This window comes from Oryctolagus cuniculus, chromosome 17 (assembly GCF_964237555.1).
Source record: "Oryctolagus cuniculus chromosome 17, mOryCun1.1, whole genome shotgun sequence".
Classification (NCBI taxonomy): Eukaryota; Metazoa; Chordata; class Mammalia; order Lagomorpha; family Leporidae; genus Oryctolagus; species Oryctolagus cuniculus.
The window spans coordinates 12,077,405-12,101,984 of record NC_091448.1 but is presented as its reverse complement, the minus strand read 5'-3'; the positions used below and the strand labels follow the sequence as shown (position 1 = coordinate 12,101,984).

The following is a 24,580-nucleotide window of genomic DNA, read 5'->3' as shown; positions in this document are numbered from 1 at the left end:
CCTGCCTCTCTTTGAAATTATGCAAATGCCATTAGAATTTATCCTTTTGCTTCTTTCACCCACTTACTTCACCATCCATTGCTGACTCTTGCTTGAAACAATTATTAACTATTTTCTTTACTCGCAGATACTTTTATATTCTGACATTTTCTGTCTGTGTTTATGGGTGGGTTTTTTTATTTTTATTATTTTATATCACTAGGGGAGATTTTCATAGGTAAGCAAAGGTGATTTTTAGAAGCAAGATTCTTTTGTAGAGATAAAAATTTTATTATAGCTAATAACAATTTAAGGGACACATAAAAATTGTGCATATTTATGGGGTACTATGTGATGTTTCGTCACATGTATGCTTTGTGTAATATCCAGTCAGGGTTAATATATCCTTTCAAGCATTCACCATTCCTCTACAGTGAAAGCATTCAAAATTCTATCTTCTAGGTTTTAATAGCACAGAGAAATATATAGTTCATTAACATTATATATAGTCAGCCTACTATGCAATAGATCCCCAGAACTTCTTATTCCTATCTAGTGATAATCTAAAACTCGTCAGTCAACTCTTCTCTATCCCCCCACTCCAGCCTCTAGTAACCACCATAATTTATCTTCTAGGACATCACCTAATATTTAAAGGCCACATCTGAGTGAGATCCTGTGATATTTGTCTTTCAGTGCTGCACTTGTTTCACTTAGTGTCATGACCCCCAGTGCCAGCTGTGTTATTGTGGTTGATAAGATCTCCTTCTATGGCTGAGTAATAGTCCATTGTGTATATATGAACTATATTTTGTTTTTACAATATCAGTAGATTTACTATTCGGTTGTTTTCTCTCTTTTTTTTTTCCTTTTGGCTATTGTGGATAGTGCTGCAAAAAACACAGGAGTAAAGATGTTCCTGCAACAGACAGATTTCATACCCAGTAGTGAGATTGCTGGATCATATGGTAGTCCCACTTTTAGTTTTTGGAGGAATTTCCATACCGTTTTTTCACAATAGCTGCACTAATTTACATTCCAATCTGTAATGTTAAAGGGTTCCCTTTTCTCCACATCCTTGCCAACAGTTGTCTTTTGTCTCTTTGATAATAGCCAATCTTATTGGAGAGAGGTAAATACCTCATTGTGGTTTTGATTTGCATTTATCTGATGGTAGTGATGTTGAACATTTTTTAATGTACATCTTGGCCATTTGTATGTCTTTCTTTGGGAAATGTCTGTTTCAATTTACTTTTAAATTTAATTAAATTAAATATTTTAATTTGTTTTTTGCTATGGAATTAGGTTCCTTTTGTATTCTGGATATTAACTCCTTATCAGATACATAGTTTGCAAGTATTTTCTCTTATTCATTTTTTAAAAGGTTTATTTATTTATTTGAAATGCATAGTTAGAGAGAGAGGGAAAAACAGAGAGAAAGAGAGAGAGAGAGAGAGAGAGAGAGAGAGATCTTCCATATGCTGGTTCACTCCCCAAATGGCTGCAATGGCTAGAGCTGAGCTGATCCAAAGCCAGGAAGCCAGGAACCTCCTCTGGGTTTCTTAAGTGGGTGCAGGGGCCTGAGTACCTGGACCATCTTTTGCTGTTTTCCCTGGCACATCAATCAGCAGGGAGCTAGATTGGAATTTGGGCAACCAGGCTGGGACCAGTGCCCACGTGGGGTGCCAGCAGTGCAGGTGGTGGCTTACCCACTAAGCCACAGAGCCAGCCCCTTTTCTCCTATTCTTTAAATTGTCTTTTCACTGTGTGATGGTTTTCTTTGCTGTACAAAAGCTCTTTAGTTTGATGAAATCCTATTTGTTTATTTTTGCTTCAGGTTCCTATGCTTTGGGGGTCTGAACTAGAAAATTCTTGTTCATTCCAACGTCCTGAAATGTTTTCATTATGTTTTCTTATAATAGTTCAGATCTTTAATCTATTTTGAGTTGAATTTGTGCAAGGTAAGACATAGGAGTTAAGTTTCATTCTTATCCAAGTGAAAATCCAATTTTCCCAGCACCATATATTAACAAGACTGTCCTCTTTCCGATGCATGTTCTTAGCACGTTTGCCAAAGATTTGTTGCCTGGAAGCTGGTTTTTGTTGTTATTGCTGTTGTTTGTTTTTGTTTTCTGGTTGGTTTTTTTTTTTTTTTTTTTGGATGGGTCAATGCCATGATGCTATTTTGTAACATTGTAATATATTTTAAAGTAAGGTAGTGTAATGCTTCCTGCTTTATTCTTTTTTGGACTTCTAGTACTATGTTGAATAAAAGTGAAAGTGGTCATCCTTGTCTTATTCCAGATCTCAAAGAGAAAGCCCTCAGATTTTCCCCATTCGGTATGATATTAGCTGTTGTCTTGTTATGTATATGCCTTTATTATATTGAGGTATGTTCCTCCTAAACCTAATTTGGTCCAAGTTTTTATCATGAAATGTTGTTGATTTTTATCAGATTGCTTTCCTGCATCTATTGATGTGATCATACAGTTTTTCTCCTTCTGTTGATCTGGTGTATCACATTTATTGATTTGCATATATTGAACTATCCTTGCATTCCTGATATAAATCCCATTTCATCATGGTGAATACTCTTTTTTAATGTGTTGCTGGATTTGATTTGCTAGTATTTTGTTGAGAATTTTTTCATCTGTGTTCAAGGATATTGACCTGTACCTTTCTTTTTTTTTATTATGGCCTTGTCTGGCTTTGATATCAAGGTAATGTCGGCCTCATAGAATGAATTTGGAAGAATATCTTCCCCTTCTATTTTGTGAAATAATTTAAGAAGGATTGATGTAATTCTTTTTAAAAAAAATTTTGGTAGATTCAGCAGGGAAATCATTTGGTCCTGGGCTTTTACTTGATGAGAGAATTTTCTTTCATTACTTATTCAGTCTCACTACTTGTTATCCATCTTTTTTAGGTATTCTGTTTCTTCCTGCTTCTATTTTGGTAAGAATACATGTCCAAGAATTAGTCCATTTCTTCTAAGTTATCAAATTTGTTGTCATATAATTATTCACTATGATCTTTTACAACTCTTTATATTTCTGTGGTGCCAGTTTAATGTCTCCATTTCCTCTCTGATTTTTATGTATTGGAATCTTCTCTATATTTTTTCTTGGTCAGTTTAGTTGGGTTTATCAATATTAGTTATCTTTTCAAAAAATCAGCTCCTCATTTCATTGATCTTTTGTATTTTTTAAGTCTGTCTTTTTTTGTGCTTTGAGTTTTAATATTTCCTTCTGCAAATTTTAGGTTTGATTTCTTCTTGTTTTCCTAGTTCCTTGAAGTATATCAATAAATTGTTTATTTGAGATCTCTCTGGGATTTCTGGGGGTATTGAAGGGAGATTGATGCAGACATTCACTGATATAAAATTCTCGGTTCACAATGCCTTTGCTCTATCCCATAGGTTTTCATATGTTGTGCTTTCATTTTCATTCATATCAAGAAATTTTTAGATTTCTTCCTTTATCCACTGATTGTTTAGGAGTACGTTGTTTCATTTCCATGTATTTATACACTTTCCAAAGTGTTTCGTGTTATTAATTTCATTTCATTGTAGTCATAAAACATTCTTATGATTTCTGTTAAATTTATTGAGAGTTTCTTTATGACTTTCCATGTGATCTATACTGCAAAATGTTCCATGTGCTGTTGAGAAGAATGTGAATTCTGCTGTTGGATGTTCTGTGGATGTCTGTTAGGCCTAATTGATGTAGGGTGCAATTTAACTCTGCTTTATGTGTTTGGATTCTCCAACATTGGGTACATATTTATTTATTTATTTATTTGACAGGCAGAGTGGATAGTGAGAGAGAGAGACAGAGAAAAAGGTCTTCCTTTTGCCGTTGGTTCACCCTCCAATGACCGCAGCAGCCGGCGCGCTGTGGCCGGCGCACCACGCTGATCCGAAGGCAGGAGCCAGGTGCTTCTCCTGGTTTCCCATGCGGGTGCAGGGCCCAAGCACTTGGGCCATCCTCCACTGCACTCCTGGGCCATAGCAGAGAGCTGGCCTGGAAGAGGGGCAACTGGGACAGAATCTGGTGCCCCAACCGGGACTAGAACCCGGTGTGCTGGCGCCACTAGGCGGAGGATTAGCCTGTTGAGCTGCGGCACCAGCAACATATATATTTAAAAGTTAGTTCTTTTTGCTGAATTGAGCCCTTTATCATTATATAATGACCTTCCTCGTATCTTCTTACTACTTTTGATTCAAAATTTATTTTATCTGATAGAAGTATGGCTACTGCTGCTTTTATTCGGGTTCTTTTTGTATGTAATATCATGTCTGTTCTTTCACTTTCCGTCTGTATGTGTTCTCAGAGTTCAAGTGTGTTTCTTGTAAGCATATAGTTGGGTCCTGCTTTATAATCCATTAAATCATTCTGTTTCTTTCAGTAGGAGAATTTAATCCATTAGCATTTAAGATAATTATTGATAGATAAAGTCTTAGTACTGCTATTTTTATACTTGTTTTATATTTTTATTATGGTTTGTTCCTTTCTTTTTTCCTTCCTCTCTAGAAATTTTAATTTGTGGGTAAGTGATTTTTCTCTAGTGGGGTACTTTGATTGCTTGCTTGTTATTTTTGGTAGGTCAGTTATAGATTCTTGCTTTGTGGTTACCAGGAAGCTTCCAAAAATTTCTTGTGGCTATAGCAAGCTAACCTGAAATGGTAACATTGATTATAAAGATATGGAAATAGACAAATAATAAACAGAGAGATTATAATAAATTCTAAGAATATTCCTACATTTTGGGCTCCATACCTCCCCATGTTTTAATTCTGATGTTATATTTTAGCCCTTTGAATATTACCTTTATTTTAACATTTTAATGTAGTGATTATAATTTTAATTTTCATAATACATATATAAATGGCTTACATACCATGTTTACAATATTAGAGCACTCTGAATTTGTATGTATAGTTATACCGAGTTTTCTACCATTTGGTATTTTCTTATTACTTATTAGCGTCTCTTTCTGTTTCAAGAACTCCCTTTAGCATTTCTTGTAACAGATCTGCTACTGCTAAATTGTCCCAGCTTTTATTTTGGGAGTGTTTTTATCCCTCCCTCCCTCATGTCTGAAAGGTGGCTTACAGAATACAGTATTCTTGCCTGGCATTATTTTCCCCTTCAGTACAGTGAAAGTTTAATCCGATTCCTTCCTTATAAGGTTTCTGCTGAGAAGTTGGCAGTCAGGTGAATTAGGATCCCTTTGTGTGTTATTTGTTTTTTCTCTTTCAATTTTCAGATCCTATCTTTATCTAACTTTGAAAATTTTGACCATAATACGTGTTGCAGTAGACTTAATTGGTTTGAATATGAGTAACATCCTTTGAGCTTCCTGACCTTCCTGTACTTGGATAGTTGTAACTTTTTCTCGGTTTGAGAAGGTCTTTTGTCATTATCTCTGACTATGCTTTCTACCTCTTTGGCATTCTCAAGTTCCTCTTGAGTCTCAGTAACTCAAATATTTGCTCTTCTCATGCTATCTCACGTTTCCCACAAGCTTTCTTCATTCCTGTTCATTCTTTTCTCCTTATTCTCCTCCAATGTGTATTTTCACATAGTCTGTCTTCAAACTCACTGATCCTTTCTTCTGTTTGATCATTCTGCTGTTGATGCCTCTATTGCATTGTTAAATTTCACTGTGTACTTTTCAGTTGCAGTGTTTCTGCTTTACTTTGTTTGATTATTTATGTTTTACACTTGATCTTAGCCAAAAGGCTGAAAAGCAATATTTACTAATTTTTTTTATATCAAATTTGTTGGAGTATTGAATTATTTCTCTGTGTTATCTTGAATTTTGTTGAGTTTCCTTACATCAGGTTTTTTTTTTGTATTTTTTTTAGAAAAATTTTTTTTATTTATTTGAAAAGTAGTTATAGACAGAGAGAGGGAGAGATAAGAAGGAAAGCTCTTCCATCCACTGATTCACTCCCAATTGGCCACAACAGCTGGAGCTGCACCAATCTGAAGCCAGGAGCCTGGAGCTTCTTCCAGGTTTCCCACGTGGTTGCAGGGGCCGAAGGACTTGGGCCATCTTCTACTGCTTTCCCAGGCCATAGCAGAGAGCTGGATCAGAAGTAGAGCAGCCGGGATGCGAACCAGTGCCTATATGGGATGCCGGCACTGCAGGAAGAGGCTTAACCTACTACACCACAGCGTCAGCCCCTAAAACAGCTTTTTTGAAATCTTCATCCGAGCCTTTGGAAGTTTCAATTCCAAGATAGTTAGCTTCTGGCACCTTATTTATTTATTTATTTTTAAAGATTATTTATTTGAAAATCAGAGTTACACACAGAGAGAAGGAGAGGCACAGAGTGAGAGAGAGAGAGAGAGGTCTTCCATCTACTGGTTCACTCCCCAGATGGCCACAATGGACAGAGCTGAGCCGATCTGAAGCCAGGAGCCAGGAGCCTCTTCTCGGTCTCCCAAGTGGATGCAGGGGCCCAAGGACCTGGGCCATCTTCTACTGCTTTCCCAGGCCATAGCAGAGAGCTGGATTGGAAGTAGAGCAGCCCCTGGCACCCATATGGGATGCCGGCACTGCAGGCAGCAGCTTTACCTGCTATAGCACAGTGCCAGCCCCATGGCACCTTATTTTAATCTTTAGGTGAGGCCATGGTTCCCTGGAAATTCTTGATGCTGTTGGTGTACAATGTTGTTTGCATTTAGGAGGATTAGTTACGGTAATCTGGCTTTATTTGTGGCTTTCTAGAAATTCTAAGAATCTGTTTATTTTCCCTGAGCCTATGGATACTTTTTATTATTATTATTATTATTATTATTATTTTTGACAGGCAGAGTGGACAGTGAGAGAGAGAGAGACAGAGGGAAAGGTCTTCCTTTACCGTTGGTTCACCCTCCAATGGCCACTGTGGCTGGCGCACCGCGCTGATCCAAAGCCAGGAGCCAGGTGCTTCTCCTGGTCTCCCATGTGGGTGCAGGGCCCAAGGACTTGGGCTATCCTCCACTGCACTCCCAGGCCACAGCAGAGAGCAGGACTGGAAGAGGGGCAACTGAGACAGAATCTGGTGCCCCGACCAGGACTAGAACCCAGTGTGCCAATGCCACAGGCAGAGGATTAGCCTATTGAGCCGTGGCGCCGGCCACCTATGGATACTTAACGCTGTTTCAGCCCTAGCTATCACCCAGGCCCACTGATATACTTTTACTGATTCAGTCTTATATACTTCCTAAACTCAAATTTGCCTCAAATCTGCAGTTAATGTGCTATTCCGTATGAAATGGGTAAATGCCTAAAAAGGGATAGTCCATCCCTATGCATCTATTCCTGGGCCTTGTTCTAGGTCCACAGATGCCACAAACTGGGTAACCTTTAGAGTCATCAGCCCATTAAGACCAGTGCTGCTGGAGGGTAGGACCAAAACTCACCCTGCCGTGGTCTGTCTCCTGCTGGGATGGGCTACTGCCTGGTTTTGCACCTGTCAACCTTTGATGATGCTTGCTGTGAAATAGGCCTGTCCAACTGACACCAAGGAGCTCTGCTGGGCACTGAAGCCGGTCTAGAGGTTCTGTCTGCAGACACGGGTCTTGGGACAGAGACTGTTAGGATCTGCTTGATGCTGAGTTTATCAGCCTGACACTGAGTTCCAAAACAATCCCGTGATCCCTTGTTGTCTGGCCAAGGCCTTGTAAAATCTTGGGGGTGCACACCCGTCCTGCAAGAGGCTGGGGTGATACGTATCAGAGGCGCTGTCTCATCCGGGCATAGATCTCTGCCTGACGCTGGGGCAAGTCCAGAGACTGTCTGCATGCATTTGCCTATGGAAAGAAACCATTAAGATCTGCTCAGCATTGAACTTGACCAGCCCAGAACTGAGTCCTGAGACCCAGTGCTGCGGCCCTTGCTCTCTGCTCAGGGCTGGAGGAGAGTGTTAAAGGCACCCCTCTGACCAACCAGACTGGCTCCCAAGCTCATCAGTCCTGGGTCCTATAGTCACAGATCCCTACAAAGTTCTGGGGGTGGCCATCAAGTTCACCAGGGACCAAAATGAGTCCAAACTCCTAGAGCACAGGTCTCCACCTGATGCCAGGCAAGTCTAGACTCAATCTGTGAGCATGACCTGGGGCTAGAGGTCCTTGGGCTTTATCTCCAAGGCAAGGAAGGTCCTAAGCTCCCCGCTCTGGAGTCTTTCACACAGCTGGAGTTCCTTTCAGTGTCTGGGGGAGGGGGTGGCAGAAGCCACCTGGCTGTGCAGGCTCCAGATATTCACTCCATACGTGTGAGCCTAGGATCGGGTCGGGGGTGAGCCTGTGTGTTCAGCCCACCTGAATTTTTTGCCATGAACCTAGCATTGAGATTCATGTCCTTCTTCCTCTCCTTGCCATAGCCCTTGAGCTGGGGCAGGGGTGGTGTGCTCTTTCCTTCTTGTTTCTTCAATGTAACTTGTCTGATGATTAGAGCAAGGTAAGGCACTGTAGTCTCTCTTCTGGCTTCCCTGGCTCTTGCGCAGGTGACTTGATGTGTTTAGTTGTTCACATTGTGTCTGCCGGGAGGTGGCCACACTGCCTCTTCCTCAGCTGCCGTCTCGGGTCCAATCCTGAAAGACTCTTTTGAAGTAAGGAATCAGACCTAATGAAAAGGAGAAGAAAACCAGGCGAGGCGAGAGGGTTTGTGCTCTTGGTGAGTGGGCTCAGTTTGACTCCTCATTTTCCAGCAGAAAAAAGAGCAAGAGTGAGTTCAATAAAATTTTTGTAAAATCACTAGTTCAAATTCTTGGTACTGAAACCTTCAGAGAAAAGTGTTCAAGAGATTCTCCCACAGACAGGGTATAATGGGTTTCATTAACATGTTTAACAACATTGTCATGGAACACCGTTCTTTTTTCTTGGAATAGAGGTATAGACATTATTTTGACTTTATTTGTTTTCTGAAAATGGAGCAACTATTAGAGGAAGATATATTAGAATTCAATCTGAATTCTGAAAGTCCTTTAAAAACTCACACAAACTATTATAAAGTTGTGAATTTATTTTGAGATTAAACCGATTAATAAACAGATTATATGTACTTTAACAAAAATTGAACCACTGCTACTTGAATGCGAGTGTACTGACTCACCAAAACTTTGTTAAAGTCGTGTTTGCCTTGGAGTAGAAATCATGTAGTCTCAGAGCACCTAAAGGAGATTCAACAAGGTTGTCCCCAAACAACCTTGTTACAAAAGACTCGATGATAATAACCTTGAGGAGAAAGTTACAACAAAATTGAGATTAGCTAAGCATTTTTTTTAAAATTATTGTAATTCTTTGGAGGTTTCATTGCTTTTGATGATGATTATAACCACCGGAACTAAGTGGTGAGAAAGGATGTTAGTAATGACAGGGAAAAGAAAGAGGCATTCCTGCGCTGCTTAGGTTATTTTCCCTTTATTTATTTATTTTTTGTTGTTACTAAAAATATTTAAGATTTTGGCGTATTAAAATATGTGACTTTTGATGTTCTGCAGTGAAGGATTTGCTGTTTTGAACAAAAAGTTTTTAAAAAACTTTTCACAAAATTTAAAAGAATGCTTACCTGAGGTATGCAAAGTAAATGTGTATGTACATTCAGAAGGAAAATTGTGCAGTTGCTGCTTTTATCATACAACTCCTCGATGTCTGACTGTGGATTACTTTGTAAACTTGCCTCATCACCAGTTTAATTCAGTTGAACTTCACATTTATTGAGTACTGACAGTATGAATTAAGCAACGTGTTATTACTGAAAATAAAACAAAGAAAGAAGAAACAACAGCATCATCGATTAGAACCTAAAGGATCAAAATATACTTTGACAGATCTTTTTTTAAAATTAATTAATTTATTTGAAAGGCAGAGACAGAGGCAGAGAGAGAGAGAGGTCTTCCGTTCGCTGCCTCACTCCCCAGACGGCCACAATGGCAGGCCGGAGCTTTGCCAATCTCAAGCCAGGAGCCGCACCTCCCCCTGGGGTCTCAACATGGTGCAGGGGCACAAGGGCCCCGGGCCATCTTCCACTGCCCTCCCAGACCACAGCAGAGAGCCAGACCAGAAGTGGGACAGCCAGGACCCAAACTTGTGCTCACACGGGACACCAGCCATGCAAGCGGCAGCCCCACCCACTTTGCTATAGCACTGCCCCCAACATATTCTTTTTTTTTTTTTTTTTTTTTTTTTTGACAGGCAGAGTCAGACAGTGAGAGAGAGAGACAGAGAGAAAGGTCTTCCTTTTCCATTGGTTCACCCCCAAAATGGCTGCTACGGCTGGCGCGCTACGTTGATCTGAAGCCAGGAGCCAGGTACTTCCTCCTAGTCTCCCATGCGGGTGCAGGGCCCAAGCACTTGGACCATCCTCCACTGCCTTCCCGGGCCACAGCAGAGAGCTGGACTGGAAGAGGAGCAGCCGGGACAGAATCCGGCGCCCCGACCAGGACTAGAACCCGGGGTGCCGGCACCGCAGGCAGAGGATTAGCCTATTGAGCCGTGGCACCGGCCCTGACATAGATCTTTTTAAAACCATAAATTGAATAATTTATTTCCCATAAAATACAGCTGAGTATAAAATAGGCCCCAAATAAAACTCAGATTAGATAAAGAGCTCACCCAGCCAAGTGACTAAGTGACTGCCTCTGGTAAGGTCGAATTTGGTAGAATTTGGTAGAATTTCCATGTTGTCTGCACTTACTGGCTTATGATATGAAAATAAAATACAATGAAAGTTGACAATAAAAGTGATTTTTGGCATGATTTTAAGCCCTGTACCATATTTTTAAAACTATGCCTTATATAGCCAAGGAGTTAGATGACACTTTAATCAAAAATCCGGATGTTGAGACTGCTGTTTATTTTTTAAACCCCACGAGACTTCAGGAATAGAACAAAGTGAAAATCGTTCAGTGTTATAAACCTAATCTTTACTGTTCAGAAACTAGAGATATCACAGCTTTTGAAAGACAATTCTTGGAGACATCTTAGTTTAAAAAAGTCAATCACGTGGCCAGGGACTCTCTTGAGTATTAAAGGAGTCTTGGTTTTGCTTTGACCAGAGCTTTCAAGAAGGATAGCAGAAAGCTTAGGGAGCCGTTATGTCAGCGTTTTCATTTGGGTGGCTTTGGACTGTTTCAGCCTCACGCATCTTCACAACACATATTTCAGGAAATATTTTTGTTGTTCTCATATTTAGGAGATTTAATTAACTACCAAATTAAATGAAGAACATTATTCAATATGTTGAACATCTATAGCTGTTAAATGATATGTAACAATCTCCTCAATATCTGTGCTTTAAAATAGCCTTTAATTTTATACAATATCCAGAATTATATATTATAGATACATTTTCAAATCACCACTTACATTCTTCACAAACAAAATATTTTTAGTGAGGTAGGCAGAAAGTATAAACCAGGTAACATTTTATTTTTTTGCTTCCACAAGCACATGTTTGTCAATCTCTTATGCACATAGCTGCTAGCATTCTCAGGAGAAACGAATTATAAAAAACTGCTTTTACAAGCTCTTTGTGGAATTAGCTTAGGAATAATTAATAGATAAGCTAATACATTTAAAACCAGGTGACTATGGTGATGAATTGTACTAAACATTTAAGGTGGGAATTACACCAGTTCAATACACACTGTTTCAGAAACTAGAAGACAAACATTTCCTAACTCTCCTTATGAACACAGCATTACCCTGATAACAAAACCAGCACTGACGTTGCAAGAACATAAAACTACAGATCACAGCACATCAAAAAATTCCTAACAAAATGCTAGCCAAATAGTACGCTGTAATCAAGTGATGGAATCCCAGGAACACAGAACTAGACATTCAAAATGTAATTAATGTAATTTACCATAGTGACTAAAAAAGAAAAATCATGATTTCATCTCAGTAGATGCAGATAAAGCATTTGACCAAGTTTAGCACTGGAAGAGTACCAGAAAAAGAATGACCTGCACATGGTGACAGACTTTCCCGGAAGATTGGTAACAAGTCAAAGATATCCATTCTCACCACTTTTAACAGAGGTCCTAGCTAGTGCAACAAGGCAAGAAAAAGAAATAGAAGGCATTCGAATCAGAAAGGAAGTAGTAAAACTGTCTTTATTTGCAAACAACATGTCATCTATATGCAATAATCAAAAGATATCTACCAGGGGCCAGCACTGTGGCATAGCGGGTTAAGCTGCTGCCTACAGTGGCAGCATCCCATATGAGCAGCAGTTCAAGTCCCGGCTGCTCCACTGCCAATCCAGCTCTCTGCTCTGCACCCACGTGGGAGACCCAGAAGAAGCTCCTGGATCCTGGCTTTGGATTGGCACAGCTCTGGCCGTTGTGGCTAGTTGGGGAGTAAACCAGTAGATGGAAGACCTCTCTCTTTCTCTCTCTTTCTGCCTCAGCCTCTCTGTAACTCTGCCTTTCAAAAGAAAATAAATAAATCTTTTTTTTTATTATTTATTTGACAGATAGAGTTAGTGTAAGAGAGAGACAGAGAGAAAGGTCTTCCTTCCGTTGGTTCACCCCCAAAATGGCCGCTACAGCCAGAGCTACGCCGATCTGAATCCAGGAGCCAGGTGCTTCCTCCTGGTCTCCTATGTGGGTGCAGGAGCCCAAGCACTTGGGCCATCCTCCACTGCCTTCCCAGGCCACAGCAGAGAGCTGGACTGGAATAGGAGCAACTGGGACTAGAACCCGGCGCCCATATGGGATGCTGGTGCCACAGGTGGAGGATTAACCAAATGAGCTATGGCGCCGGCCCAAAAATAAATAAATCTTAAAAAAAAAGAAATATCTATCAAAAACAAGCCCTGCAAGAGTTAAGAAGTTAGCAAGGTCACGGGGTAACAAGTCGATGTGAAAACTCAATTGTATTTCTACGCACTGGCAATGAATGATTGGAAATTGAATTTTGAAAAGGCATTTCTAATTACAGTGGCATCAAAAATATGCCATACTTGTTTAGCAAGACACATAAAAGATCTTTACCAACAACTACAGAATTTTGGTGAAATAGATTAAGGAAAATCTAAATAAATGGAGAGAAATGGCAAGCTTGTGGATGGAAAGACTTTACTTTGTTAAAATGTCATCTTCTCAAGTTGATCCTTAGATTAAATGCGGGCCCTATCAAAATCTCAGCAGTTTGTTGTATAAATGGACAAGCTGGATCTAAATTTCATTTGAGCGTTGTCAAATCAATTTTGAAAATGAAGAAAGTTTGGACCAGCACTGTAGCATAGTAGGTTAAGCCTCCACCTACAGCACCGGCATCCCACATAGGTGCCCCCAGTTAGAGTCCTGGCTGCTCATCTTCCAGTCCAACTCTGCTTATGTCCTGGGAAAGCAGTGGAAGATGGCTGAAGTGCTTGGGCCCCTGCACCTGTGTGGGAGACCTAGAAGAAGCTCCTGGCTCCTGGCTTCGGATCGGCCCAGCTCTAGCTATTGAGGCCATTTGGGGAGTAAACCAGCAGGTGGAAGACATCTCTGTCTGTCTGTAACTCTGCCTCTCAAATAAATAAATCAATCTTTAAAAAAGAAAGAGAAAGAAGAAATTTGGAGGAAATTAAACTTCCAGACTTCATGACTAACTGAAAAGCTATTAATAATCAATAAAATACAGCATTGGTATAAAGATAAATATATCGGTCAATGAAAAAAAATAGAGTCCTGGGAGAAACTAACACATTTAAAATCAATAATCATTTGATTTTTGAAAAAAAAGTACCAAGGTAGTGAATAGGGGAAGGATAGTTTTTCTGAACAATTTGATATCCTTGTGGGAAACCATAACCTCAGCATTCACTTCACACTTACACAGAGGCTTTGAATCACATACCTCAAAATAAAGACTAAAAGTATAAAAACCTAGGAGAAAAGCTAGCAGAATACATTAGTAATGTTGGTTTGGGCAAACATTTCTCCAGTGGGATTGGAAAAGTATGAACCATGAACAAAAAACTTGGTTAGTTTAACTTCACCAGAATTAAAACTTGTTCTTCAAAGAACACTCTTAAGAAAATAAAAAGGAAGACTCTGAACTGGTTGAAAATATTTGCAAAATATGTATTTGATAAAAGATTTTTCTCCAACACATAGAAAAAAACTCATATAACTCAATAAGAAGATAATACACGTTGAAAAATCAGAAAATGATTTAATGGACTCTTTACCATAGAAGGGGCACTATGATACCTTCTATTATAACTCTGTCACTGGGGTACTGGATTTTCTTAACTAAGCCATGAAAACAGAAATGTACACAAATTGAAACTGCAAAGCTAAGGACTGCCTCTATTGAAGAACTAGAATAGCAGCTACTTTAATTTCTTGATTATAAAGGTATGCAGTTCCGTTTAGCATCTGACAAGGGGCACGTTCTGTTTATGGGCAGCACCACCACGTTTGCTGGACATCTGGTATTAAACACTCCTGGCCTTAATTACCCTTGTTTACTAATAAGAAAATGGCCGACATTTATTGCAGCAGGTGTCAACCATTAAAGTAAAGGCTTACTCATTGACTCCTCACAGCCTCCCCATAAAGGAAGTGCATTTATTCACTTGTTTTTTTTGTTTGTTTGTTTGTTTGTTGTGGATGCTTAGGCTCAGTAATTTGAAGCAACAAGACTCAAACTCAGTCTGACCCCAGAACTTATGTTCTTAAGCCCTCCACAACTCACATGGTAATCATACATATGATGGCTGTGTTGAGAAGGGAAATACAGGAGGCTGTGAGAGCATACCAGAGCAGACAGGTTGGTCTTGGGATGAAGACAGGCTTCCCTGAGGACATGATGTTTATGAATCTCGTTTGATAAGAATGAACATGAGACACATGCAGGGAGAGATACAAGTTCTAGCAAAGCTAGTACCTGGCTAAGCAGCCCCAGACAGGTGACCTCCACGACCATGATTCTGCCCTTCTCTTATGTGGTGGCTGCCTCCTTAAGCTTTGACTTCTCATACGTTCTCATCTTTTTGCTGTTATGACAAAACAGCACCTTGGTGGATAAAGGAATTTATTATCTGAACTTAACTGTGTTTGCTTTATTGATTACCCTTTTTTTCCTGTCTTATTTCTACCCCAACAATTTGATTAGGAAATACAGTATTAAAAAATCTATTTTATTTATTTGAAAGGCGGAGTTACAGGGGTGGGTGGGGGGAGGAGAGAGAGATCGATCTTCCATCCACTGGTTCACTCCCCAATTATCCTCAACTGCCAGCGCTGGGCCAGGCCAAGCCAGGAGCCTGGAACTCCATCCAGGTCTCTCATGTGGGTGGTAGGGGCCCAATCAACTTGGGGCATCTTCCGCTGCTTTCCCAAGCACATTACAAGGAGCTGGATTGGAAGTCAAGCAAGCTGGGACTCCAGCCATGTGTGCCTCCATGTGTCAAGTACTTTTACATAGTTTCCTACTTTACTTCTCACAACCTTTTGAAGTTTTTTTTTTGTTTTGTTTTGTTTTTGCCTTAGAGTGGTTGGAGATGCTGAGGCTCAGAAGTAAGCAGCTTGCTCAGAATTGCACAGAACAAATTGCAGAACCAAGATACTAATTCCATGATATTTTTATCCAAAACGTGTATCTGGAACTTTTGGAATCCCAGGCCATTACCCAAATTATCCAGCTGTCTGCTAACTCGGATAGTTTACCATGAGCAAAAGATAGAATTAGCTCCTACTCAGGGCTGGCTCTGTGGCGCAGTGGGTTAGAGCGCCAGCCTGCAGTGCCAGCATCACATATGGACGCCAGTTCAAGTCCCAGCTGCTCCACTTCCAATCCAGCTCCCTACTAATGTGCCTGGGAAAGCAGTGAAGGATGGCCCAAGTCCTTGGGCCCTTGGACCTTCATGGAAGACCCAGAAGAAGCTCCTGGCTCCTGGCTTTGGATCAGCTCAGCTCTGGAAATTGCAGCCATTTTGGGAGTGAACCAGTGGATGGAAGACCTCTCTCTGTGTCTCTACCTCTCTCTGTAACTCTTTCAAATAAAAAAAAAAAAATTAGCTCCTACTCTCAAGCTAATTGGTTTTATGAACTGATTCATGCCTTTTGCTATGTTTCTCATACTGCACTGTGTTTGGAATTCCTACTTCCTCATTACACACACCTTCTAGTCACAAATCCCCCTACCTGTTTCTTACATCTACCTTGATTGGTCTCCTTCAGTATTTGGTACTTCACTGCTCTTTCAGCTCTTGTTTGATCACTTTGTGCTTGATCTTAGATCCATTTGACTTATGAAATCCTCCTAACATGCATTTTTTCATGGAATTATTGGTACATATCCCTAGACAAATACCAGACCTTTTCCTGGTGTTTCTGTAAGGGATAAACAGAAGTGTAATACTCTATGATGTGCTGCTAGTCACTTGGATTCAGATAAGATACCCACCCATGTGTTCTTATTATTTAAAATAACCTGATGTTCTAGAATTTCACTTGGTGCTTTCATTTGCACATGCATTTTTACTTCCATGTGAATCATTTTTCTGCTCAGTAATAGCTTCATGAAAGCAAAGTCTGCTTTTGTTCTCAGTCCTAGAAATGTTAAAAGCAAGCTTTTCTCCATTTATTTTTGGAAGTTAGTTCTCTTCTTAAATTGTGCATTGACATCTGTAGAAATTTCTGTCCGTTTAAATGCTAGTGCTTGAAAGTCACTTTGACTTTTGAAGCTGCCAGATTGTCTTATCATTGTCTTTGAGAGATTAGGGGAGCTTGTTTGGAAGGTTGCCTTTTTTCTGAATAAAACTGAAGTTTTGTTCCATTGTAATATTTTATTTTAATCTGGTTAGTTTCTTGTGGAGATAATATATAATGGGAACCAAAAATAGCTCAATAAAAAGCTTCAGTTATAAAAGGGTGACTGTTATTTGATTGCTTTAGGTGTCCTTGTCAGTTGCATTAGCTGCTGCATTTGATCGATGTGGAAAATTTTTCTCTGGGTTCTTAGGGTCTGTTTAGGAGCAATGGGGTGTAAATCAATTCTATTTATTTCTTAACTGTGAATCATCTACAAGGAGAAAAAAAGCCATTTTCCCCCATGTAAGTATTCTGGAGAAAAATGAAAATGAAAATCAAGATCAAGGGAGAGTAAGTTTATTTGACAAGAAAAAAATTGCTTCTGATATATTTTATTATTAATGGAAAATAGCAATTACTAAAATTATGTATTAGCAATGGAAAAAGTAAAATTGCACATATCTTTGTAATAAATTACCACTTCTGTTCAGAGTTGTAGGTTAAAAATGAGGCAATCTGTTATTATAGTAACATACAATTCTTTAGTTTTCAGTTCTAAGAAGATTGATAAACTTAAGAAAAGCAATTTTTAGAAACACTTCCATTGAAATAAAACTTTTCTTATGAAATTTAGATATTGCTTCACACACTATCTCATTCATACAGCTTGATTTTCATGGCTCTGACTTGTATGTGATGAGCCTGGGTCAGAAGGAACAAAGCACATCCTACCCCAAATCATATTTGTCCATAGCCAAGATGGCTTTGGATGCATTTACCCATTAATAAGAACTCACTGGCTTCTCAGTCAGTTGAGGTGATCATTCCTTTCCCTCAACTACCTGTTTATGTATATGACCTAGAGTCCTTGACAGTTCCTATTGTTGTACCACCTGCAAAATCTTGGTCTCACATATTCCATGCTCTGCTCAATCTTTATCTTAATCTTTCTAATTCAGTTTAGCATCTTCACTCCAACGGTTTTTCCCACATGAGACCTATAACCCATTAGCATCATCATTTTCCACTTAGCATTCACTTTCTTATGTCTTTACTCCCCAGCTTAGATTTCAAGACCATAGTAATGAAACTATGATCACTCTTGACTGCCCTCAACTTCCTTATTTTTTCCTCTACCTTATTTACTGGCAAAATCCCCAACTCTGGGTAAACCAGATACCCTGTCATTGTATCTAGATGGTTGATTGCAGCTCAAGAGAAGAGACACTTACGTTAAGTGCTCTCCTTTAAACTTAGGCCAAGAAAATTCAAAGAGCCTTCAGCACCGTAATAATTAATCCATTTTTCCAACATCTAATAAAATTTTAGACCTCTCTTTTGTTCTCAAACCTCCAATATGATCTTTCTATTCCTACTCTGAGATAATTACTTCAACATCATTGAAAAAGTAAAAACAAACAGGAGAAAACCACTTAATCAATCCACCCCAGATCTACCTCCAGTTGCATATTTAGCCATATATTTCTCCTGCCTTCCCTTGGAGTGGGTGGATACATTACTTTAAAAAATGAACACCTTGTCTAAGGCCTTCACCATGCATCTTCTTCTTCACCCCCACTCATGCATTTCCTCCTATCATTATCTGCCCATTAATCTGACATCAACATTTTTCTCTCAACTGTACTAATTCTGCAATCATGAAAACATGATATAATATTTTAAAGAATTCTTTGACCACCCATGGAAATTATGTTGTCATATTGTGGTAATAACTTGATCCCCAAATTTCAGTAACTTAACTCAGCAAAGGTTTATTGGTAAGTAAAACCATAGTGCCACTTTTGTAGATCTAACCTAATTAGGAATTTATGATTTAATGTGAATACCTAGCACTTTCCCAGGTTGTAAATGTAATTTGGCCAACAAGGAGAATCCACTGTCTTGCACACCACTGTTTGCCCATGGCTGGAAAAGAGAGGGTACAAAGAACTCATCCCCATTTCTTTGCGTTTTGACCCAGAGGCCATAAATATTCTACTCACAGCCTATTCACCAGAACTAGACAAAGGCCCTGCCTACCTACAAAGAGCTAGACAATGTGTATGGGGAGTAGCAGGGATTGCAGGTTGGGGGGAGGGGTGGATATTCAACTGTATCAGTTAATTCTCTGCTCTAATTCAAACCTCCCTTCAATCCCTGTGTCATCTGTCTGTATATTGCCAGAGTCTCGTAAAGCGTTATCTGTTTACATGCTCGGCAGCCTCATAGTCTCTTTTCTTTCATCCATGGCCATGAGGCTCTTAACCGCTTCAACACGCTGAAACAGTCATCTAATCAACAGATGGTCCCTGCACTAAAGGCAGTGCAAATTCCCCAATCTTCATCTCGCTTGAGCTCTCCGTAGGTTTGACAGTGTTAATCACTCCCCTTCTGATATGCTGTAGTCACATGGTCAGTTAGAAGGAACATCACACTCTCCAGGAGTTGCTCCTACTTCATCTCCTTTACTGTCCTTGACTTGTCTTCACACTTCCTTATGGTTTCTTCCCTTAGTCCCTAATTCATCCTCTCCAGCGCCACAGCTTTTAATGCCTTTTTCATGCTATTGACTTCCAGTTAGTATCTCTAGTCCTAGTTCCTTCCCTGAACCCCAGACTTGTACATCCAACCTCTTGATCTGCCCTAGATTTTGAGTTGACATCCCCTACTTAACAGTTCTGAAAGAAGACTTAATTCTCACCCAGTCTTCTTCAAATGAGCAAATATTACTGAGTCATCCTTGACTCATTTCTTCTTTCACATTCACATTTTTCTCATCAAAAAGTCTTACTGATTACATCTTCAGAATATATCCCACATCACATTACTTCTCATCCTTTCTGCAGTTAACACCCTAGTCTAAATACTATCAATTCTTTTTGTTTCCCAAAGAATCCTTTACTTTTTAAATTTTTTTTATTTGAAAGATAGAGTCAGACAGTGAGAGAGAGAGACAGAGAGAAAGGTTTTCCTTCCATTGGTTCACCCCCCAAATGGCTGCAACAGCCAGAGCTATACCAATCTGAAGCCAGCAGCCAGGTGCTTCCTCCTAGTCTCCCATGCGGGTGCAGGGGCCCAAGCACGTGGGCCATCCTCTACTGCCCTCCCGGGCCACAGCAGAGAGCTGGACTGGAAAAGGAGCAACCGGGACTAGAACCCAGCACCCATATGGGATGCCGGCACCGCAGGCAGAGGATTAACCAAGTGAGCCATGGCGCCGGCCCAAAGAATCCTTTTATATAAGGAATACAAACTTCATGTATTTTAAAAATACAATTTTAGGAATATAGTGATTCTTCCCACCATACCTGCCCTCCTACCCACACTCCCGCCCCTCCTCCTCCTCTCTCTCCCATTCCCAGTCCCATTTTCCACTAAGATCCTTTTTCGATTAACTTTATACACAGAAGACCAACTCTGTACTAAGAGTTCAACAGTTTGCCTGAAAAAAAAAAAAAAAAAAACAGTTCCTCAACTGTCAAGACAAGCAATGTTCAAAGTCATTGCATCTTGAAGATAATTACACTTCTTTTTTTTTTTTTAGAAACTTCATTAACTTTAAAGAAGTACCCAAGAATGATAAATCTTTTGTGAGCACTTACACATAATTATAATACAACTCTTTGAGAACAGAGATTCTGCATGGGAAGTTAGAGCACAGTGATTCCTGTTGCAGATTTAACAATTAACACTCTTATGTATGGTGTCAGTGATCATCCGAGATTCTTGATATGAGCTGCCTAGACTGTGGAAACCTTTTGAATCCACAAACTCTGTCAATATTTAGACAAGGCCATAAGCAAAGTGGAAGTCCTCTCCTCCCTTCAAAGAAAAGTACCTCCTTCTTTGATGACCACTTCTTTCCTCTGGGATCTCACTCACTGAGGTCTTTCATGTAGGACAATTTTTTCCACAGTGTCTTGGCTTTTTCATGCCTGAAATGCTCTTGTGGGCTTTTCAGCCAGACCAGAGTGCCTTAAGGGCTGATTCTGAGGTGAGAATGCTACCTAAAGTGATTGTCATTCTATGAGTTTGCTATGTGACTGAACTTTTTCAGTAGTTCCCACTTGGTCTGCACATTCTCATCTGCTCCCTCCAACAGCTGATTCATACAATAACCAGATCGTTTTGTAAATGAGATCATATAATTCCTCTTCTCAAAACCCTCCAATGGTTTCTCATCACTGTTAGACTAAAATGGTAACTTCTTTTAAAAAGAATTTATTTATTTGAAAGGAAGAATTACAGAGAGAGCAGAGGGAGAAGCAGAGAGGGATATATATATAGAGAGAGAGAGAAAGGAAGAGAAAGATTGCTCTTCCATTGCTGTTTCACTCCCAAAATGGCCACAATGGCCAGGTTGAAGCCAGGAGCTTCATCTGGATCTCTCGCATGCATGCGAAATCTAGGGACTTGAGCCATCGTTTGCTGCTTTCCCAAGTTCATTAGCAGGGAGCTGGATTGGAAGTGGAGCAGCCAAGTGAACAGACACTGCACCACAGCACTGGCCCTAAAATGGTAACTTTTTCCTTAAGATGTTATGTGATCTGATCCTGCCCACTTTTCCAACTTATCTCTTTCGCCCCTTCCCCTCAGTTATACAGACCCAGCATGTGGCTTTCTTGCTTTTTATAGCCATGTCAGAATTGTTTCTACCAAAGGCTTTTAACTTACTTCTCTTTATCTGGATTTTTCCCTCAGATCTTATTTCTGCCAATGACCACTTGCTGTCTGCCTAAATGTTGGAGTGTCCTCCAGCACTGTCTCTTAATGTACTGTGCCTTTTTTCTACATGCACTTCTCAATTCTTATGGTTTGTGATTGTTATTGATTATTTGTGTTTGTTTCCCCTGTTCCTAGAACAGTGACTGGCACATGGTAGGCAACCAGGACAGATGTGTGGAATAGTTGGCTGGATGAGTGTATCTACAATGTTTTTCTGCCTGTACAACCTAATTGAGACTGAGATGATTCATAAAGGATAGTTCTAGTGCCTAGATTTCATCAAATAGTAATATTGACACAGATATTCCCAGCCCTCTGGAAACAGAATAAGATGAAACAATGAAACATTTTCTGCTTTTGTATTAAATATGATTAGAAATTTATGAGGCACCTTAAATTTTTTAAAACAATGAACTGGTACAGTTGAATCAGGATAACTAAAGTGATAAAAGGAATGAAGTTGCTTCCCCACAGAGCTTTTTAAGTTTTGATTTGAGGCATAAGATTGAAAGATTCTATGATAAGATTCTCTAATACCATGCATAGGTTAATTCAGATTATTTTTCAACAAAGTATTGTTTAGAATTTGAAAGATACAGCTTTAAGTCGCACAAAAGGAGGTACAGCAGTATTTATCACATATTGTCCAGGAATAAAATGACCTATGTATCAGTTTCCAAACAACCAATATGTTGCCCCTCTATATTTATTCACTCTGAAAGACATTTGTCTGAAATGTTCTACCTACTCCCCTACTCTTTTAAACAGAAAGCACTAAAGACTTCAACTCAAAGGCATTATGAATGTGTGGGTACCACATTAGATTCCCTGAAGTATCATGCTAGCTCTGTCCATTTCACAGATCTTCAGTCTCCCCCATCTTCTTTCAGTTGTCCTTTATGCTGATGGCACCTGCTTTCAGCATGCTGGCTGATTTTGAAGACCCCTCTTAAATAATGTACACCACTGTCACTGGAACTCTGGTCTCTGGGTAATTGAGGGGTGTGGTAGTAGTAGAAATATTTAAATAACAGAGAACACATTAAAATGTTGATATTGATGAGAACCTTCAGAACATTTCCTACCACTGTAACAATTACTTGTTCAGGATTTATTCTTTGCTAGGTGGACTGTGGACTTCATCCAGCATGATGGTATTTGATATTATTCTGTTAACAAAATATTTAGAATGATCATAATTCCCAGTTTTTCAGTATAATTCTTAACATTCCATTCACTCTGAAGAGTTATCCAATTTTGACAATAATGTGTTTGCTATGTATATGATATGCCTTAAATAATTTTCCAAGTATCTTTAATTTTTTCATTCATCCCAGAATGTGGTTCCTGAGAGTAGATATTAAAGCTCATGGGCTGGCATTGTGGCGCAGCAGGATAAGCCACCATCTGCAATGCCACTATCCCATTTGGGCACCAGTTTGAGTCCCAGTTGCTCCACTTCCAACCCAGCTCCCTGCTAATGTGCCTGGAAAAGCAGCAGAGGACGATTCATCCCCTTGGGTCCCTGCACCCACATGGGAGACCCGGGTTGAGTTCCTGGCTCCTGGCTTTAGCCTGGCTCAGCCCTGGTCATTGCTGCCATTTGAAGACGTTACCAACAGGTAGAAGGAAGATCTTTCTGTCTCTTTCTTTCTCTGTAATTCTATCTTTCAAATAAATAAATAATCTTTTAAAAAATTAAAACTCAAATCATAGATTTTTGAAATGATATCATCAGAAATATACTTAATGGAAAATTATATTCAATGTATTAAGCAAGAAGAAATGAGAATCAAGGAAACTTTTTCTAATATCTCTTCTAATGGAAATTGTGTAGTTGATAGAGTAGTTTAACATATATATTGAGTGAATAATTAGATGTACTCATGTGTATTTCAAATGGAAAACTATTTGAAAATTTTTTACAAAACCTGTAGACATGATACAAAACAACGTCATAAGCATAAATTGCCCATCTAATTTTGAAAGTTCATAGGAATTCTGAATCCAAATACAAAGCCCCTGTTGCGTTTACTTAAATTAACACATCTTCTGAGTCAGTTATACTAGACAAAACCCATTTCTAGAAAGTATAGGTAATTGGATTCCAAGATGGCAGAATAGGGAACGGGCATTCTGCTCTAGGCTAGGGGTAAATAGTAAAATCAAAAAACAAGCAAACAAACAGAAAGAAGAAGTACATTTTCAAGAGAGAGAAAGAAAACCAGCGTAGAAATTCTGTGGCAGGAAGAAGGACACCGTGGATCTGCGTGGAAGGTGTGGACGCTCAGCATGAGCATGGACACAGCACACGACCCGTGCAGCCGAGAGCTGAAGAAGGTGCCAGCTTTGGAGACTGAGGTGAGATTAGACTGCAGCAGCCTGGCCCACTGGTGATTTGGCTCGAGGGAGAGCCTGGCGTGATTCTAGCCTGGAGCCTAAGGGGGATAGGGTACCCAGTAACCCAGTGGGAAAAAAAGAAGCACGTTTCTCTCTCCTCATCATTCCCACAGTGGCAGGCTGAGAGAGGGTGGCTGCCATTTTGGACATAAGCAGCTGCAGAAGCTCCAGTGTGCATGCGTAGCGACTGGCTGGGACAAGAGCATCTCGTCAGCTGTGGCGGTGGCAGCAGCTCAGGTGGACACACCCAGAATCCGGTGGGGAGAAGGCAGCGTTATGAAATGAGTAGGGCTGTGGCCTCCAGCTCTTGTGCCTGTGTGGAAGGCAGGGATTCTGTCAGAGGGAAAACCCACGTTCCCCGCTGACTTTGAGTGAGGCGGGGTGGACTGACAAGTGGCTGGGCACCCAGGTAGGACTGTGCAGTGCCCCCAGCCCCTCAGCACATCACAGGCTCTGGGGCTCAAACCGCCTAGGCAGAGCACCCGTAGGCAGTGGCTCTGGAAGCATCTCTCCTCTCTGTGGATGGGACGGGCTGCCGGGGCAGAGCAGATACTCTGCGCCCTGTGACTGGAGGAGCCTTGTGTGCGCGAGAGGGTGCAGGGTGTTGCTGGGTCTGGGCAATCAGTGTGAGCAGCACAACATGCTCAGAGCTCCCTGGTCGCCTGGGGTGAGGCATTGCAATGGGGTCCATGTTCACACTGAGGACTGCACAGACCCTTTCTGTGGTTC

General features: G+C 40.2%; 1 protein-coding gene across 28 annotated transcripts in view; it reads left to right on the top strand.

Annotated features, from left to right (window-relative positions):
• CEP112 (centrosomal protein 112) overlaps window positions 1-24,580 on the top strand; it is a 521,685-nt gene that overhangs the window by 339,136 nt on the left and 157,969 nt on the right. For 21 of the 28 annotated variants that reach the window (XM_051825862.2, XM_070060425.1, XM_070060416.1 and 18 more), the window contains one exon: window positions 23,699-23,812. The exons of the other annotated variants lie outside the window; for them this stretch is intronic. In XM_051825862.2, coding sequence (XP_051681822.2) covers window positions 23,699-23,812 — 114 coding nt within the window. The remainder of the gene's footprint in view (window positions 1-23,698; window positions 23,813-24,580) is intronic. 28 annotated transcript variants of the gene reach the window in all.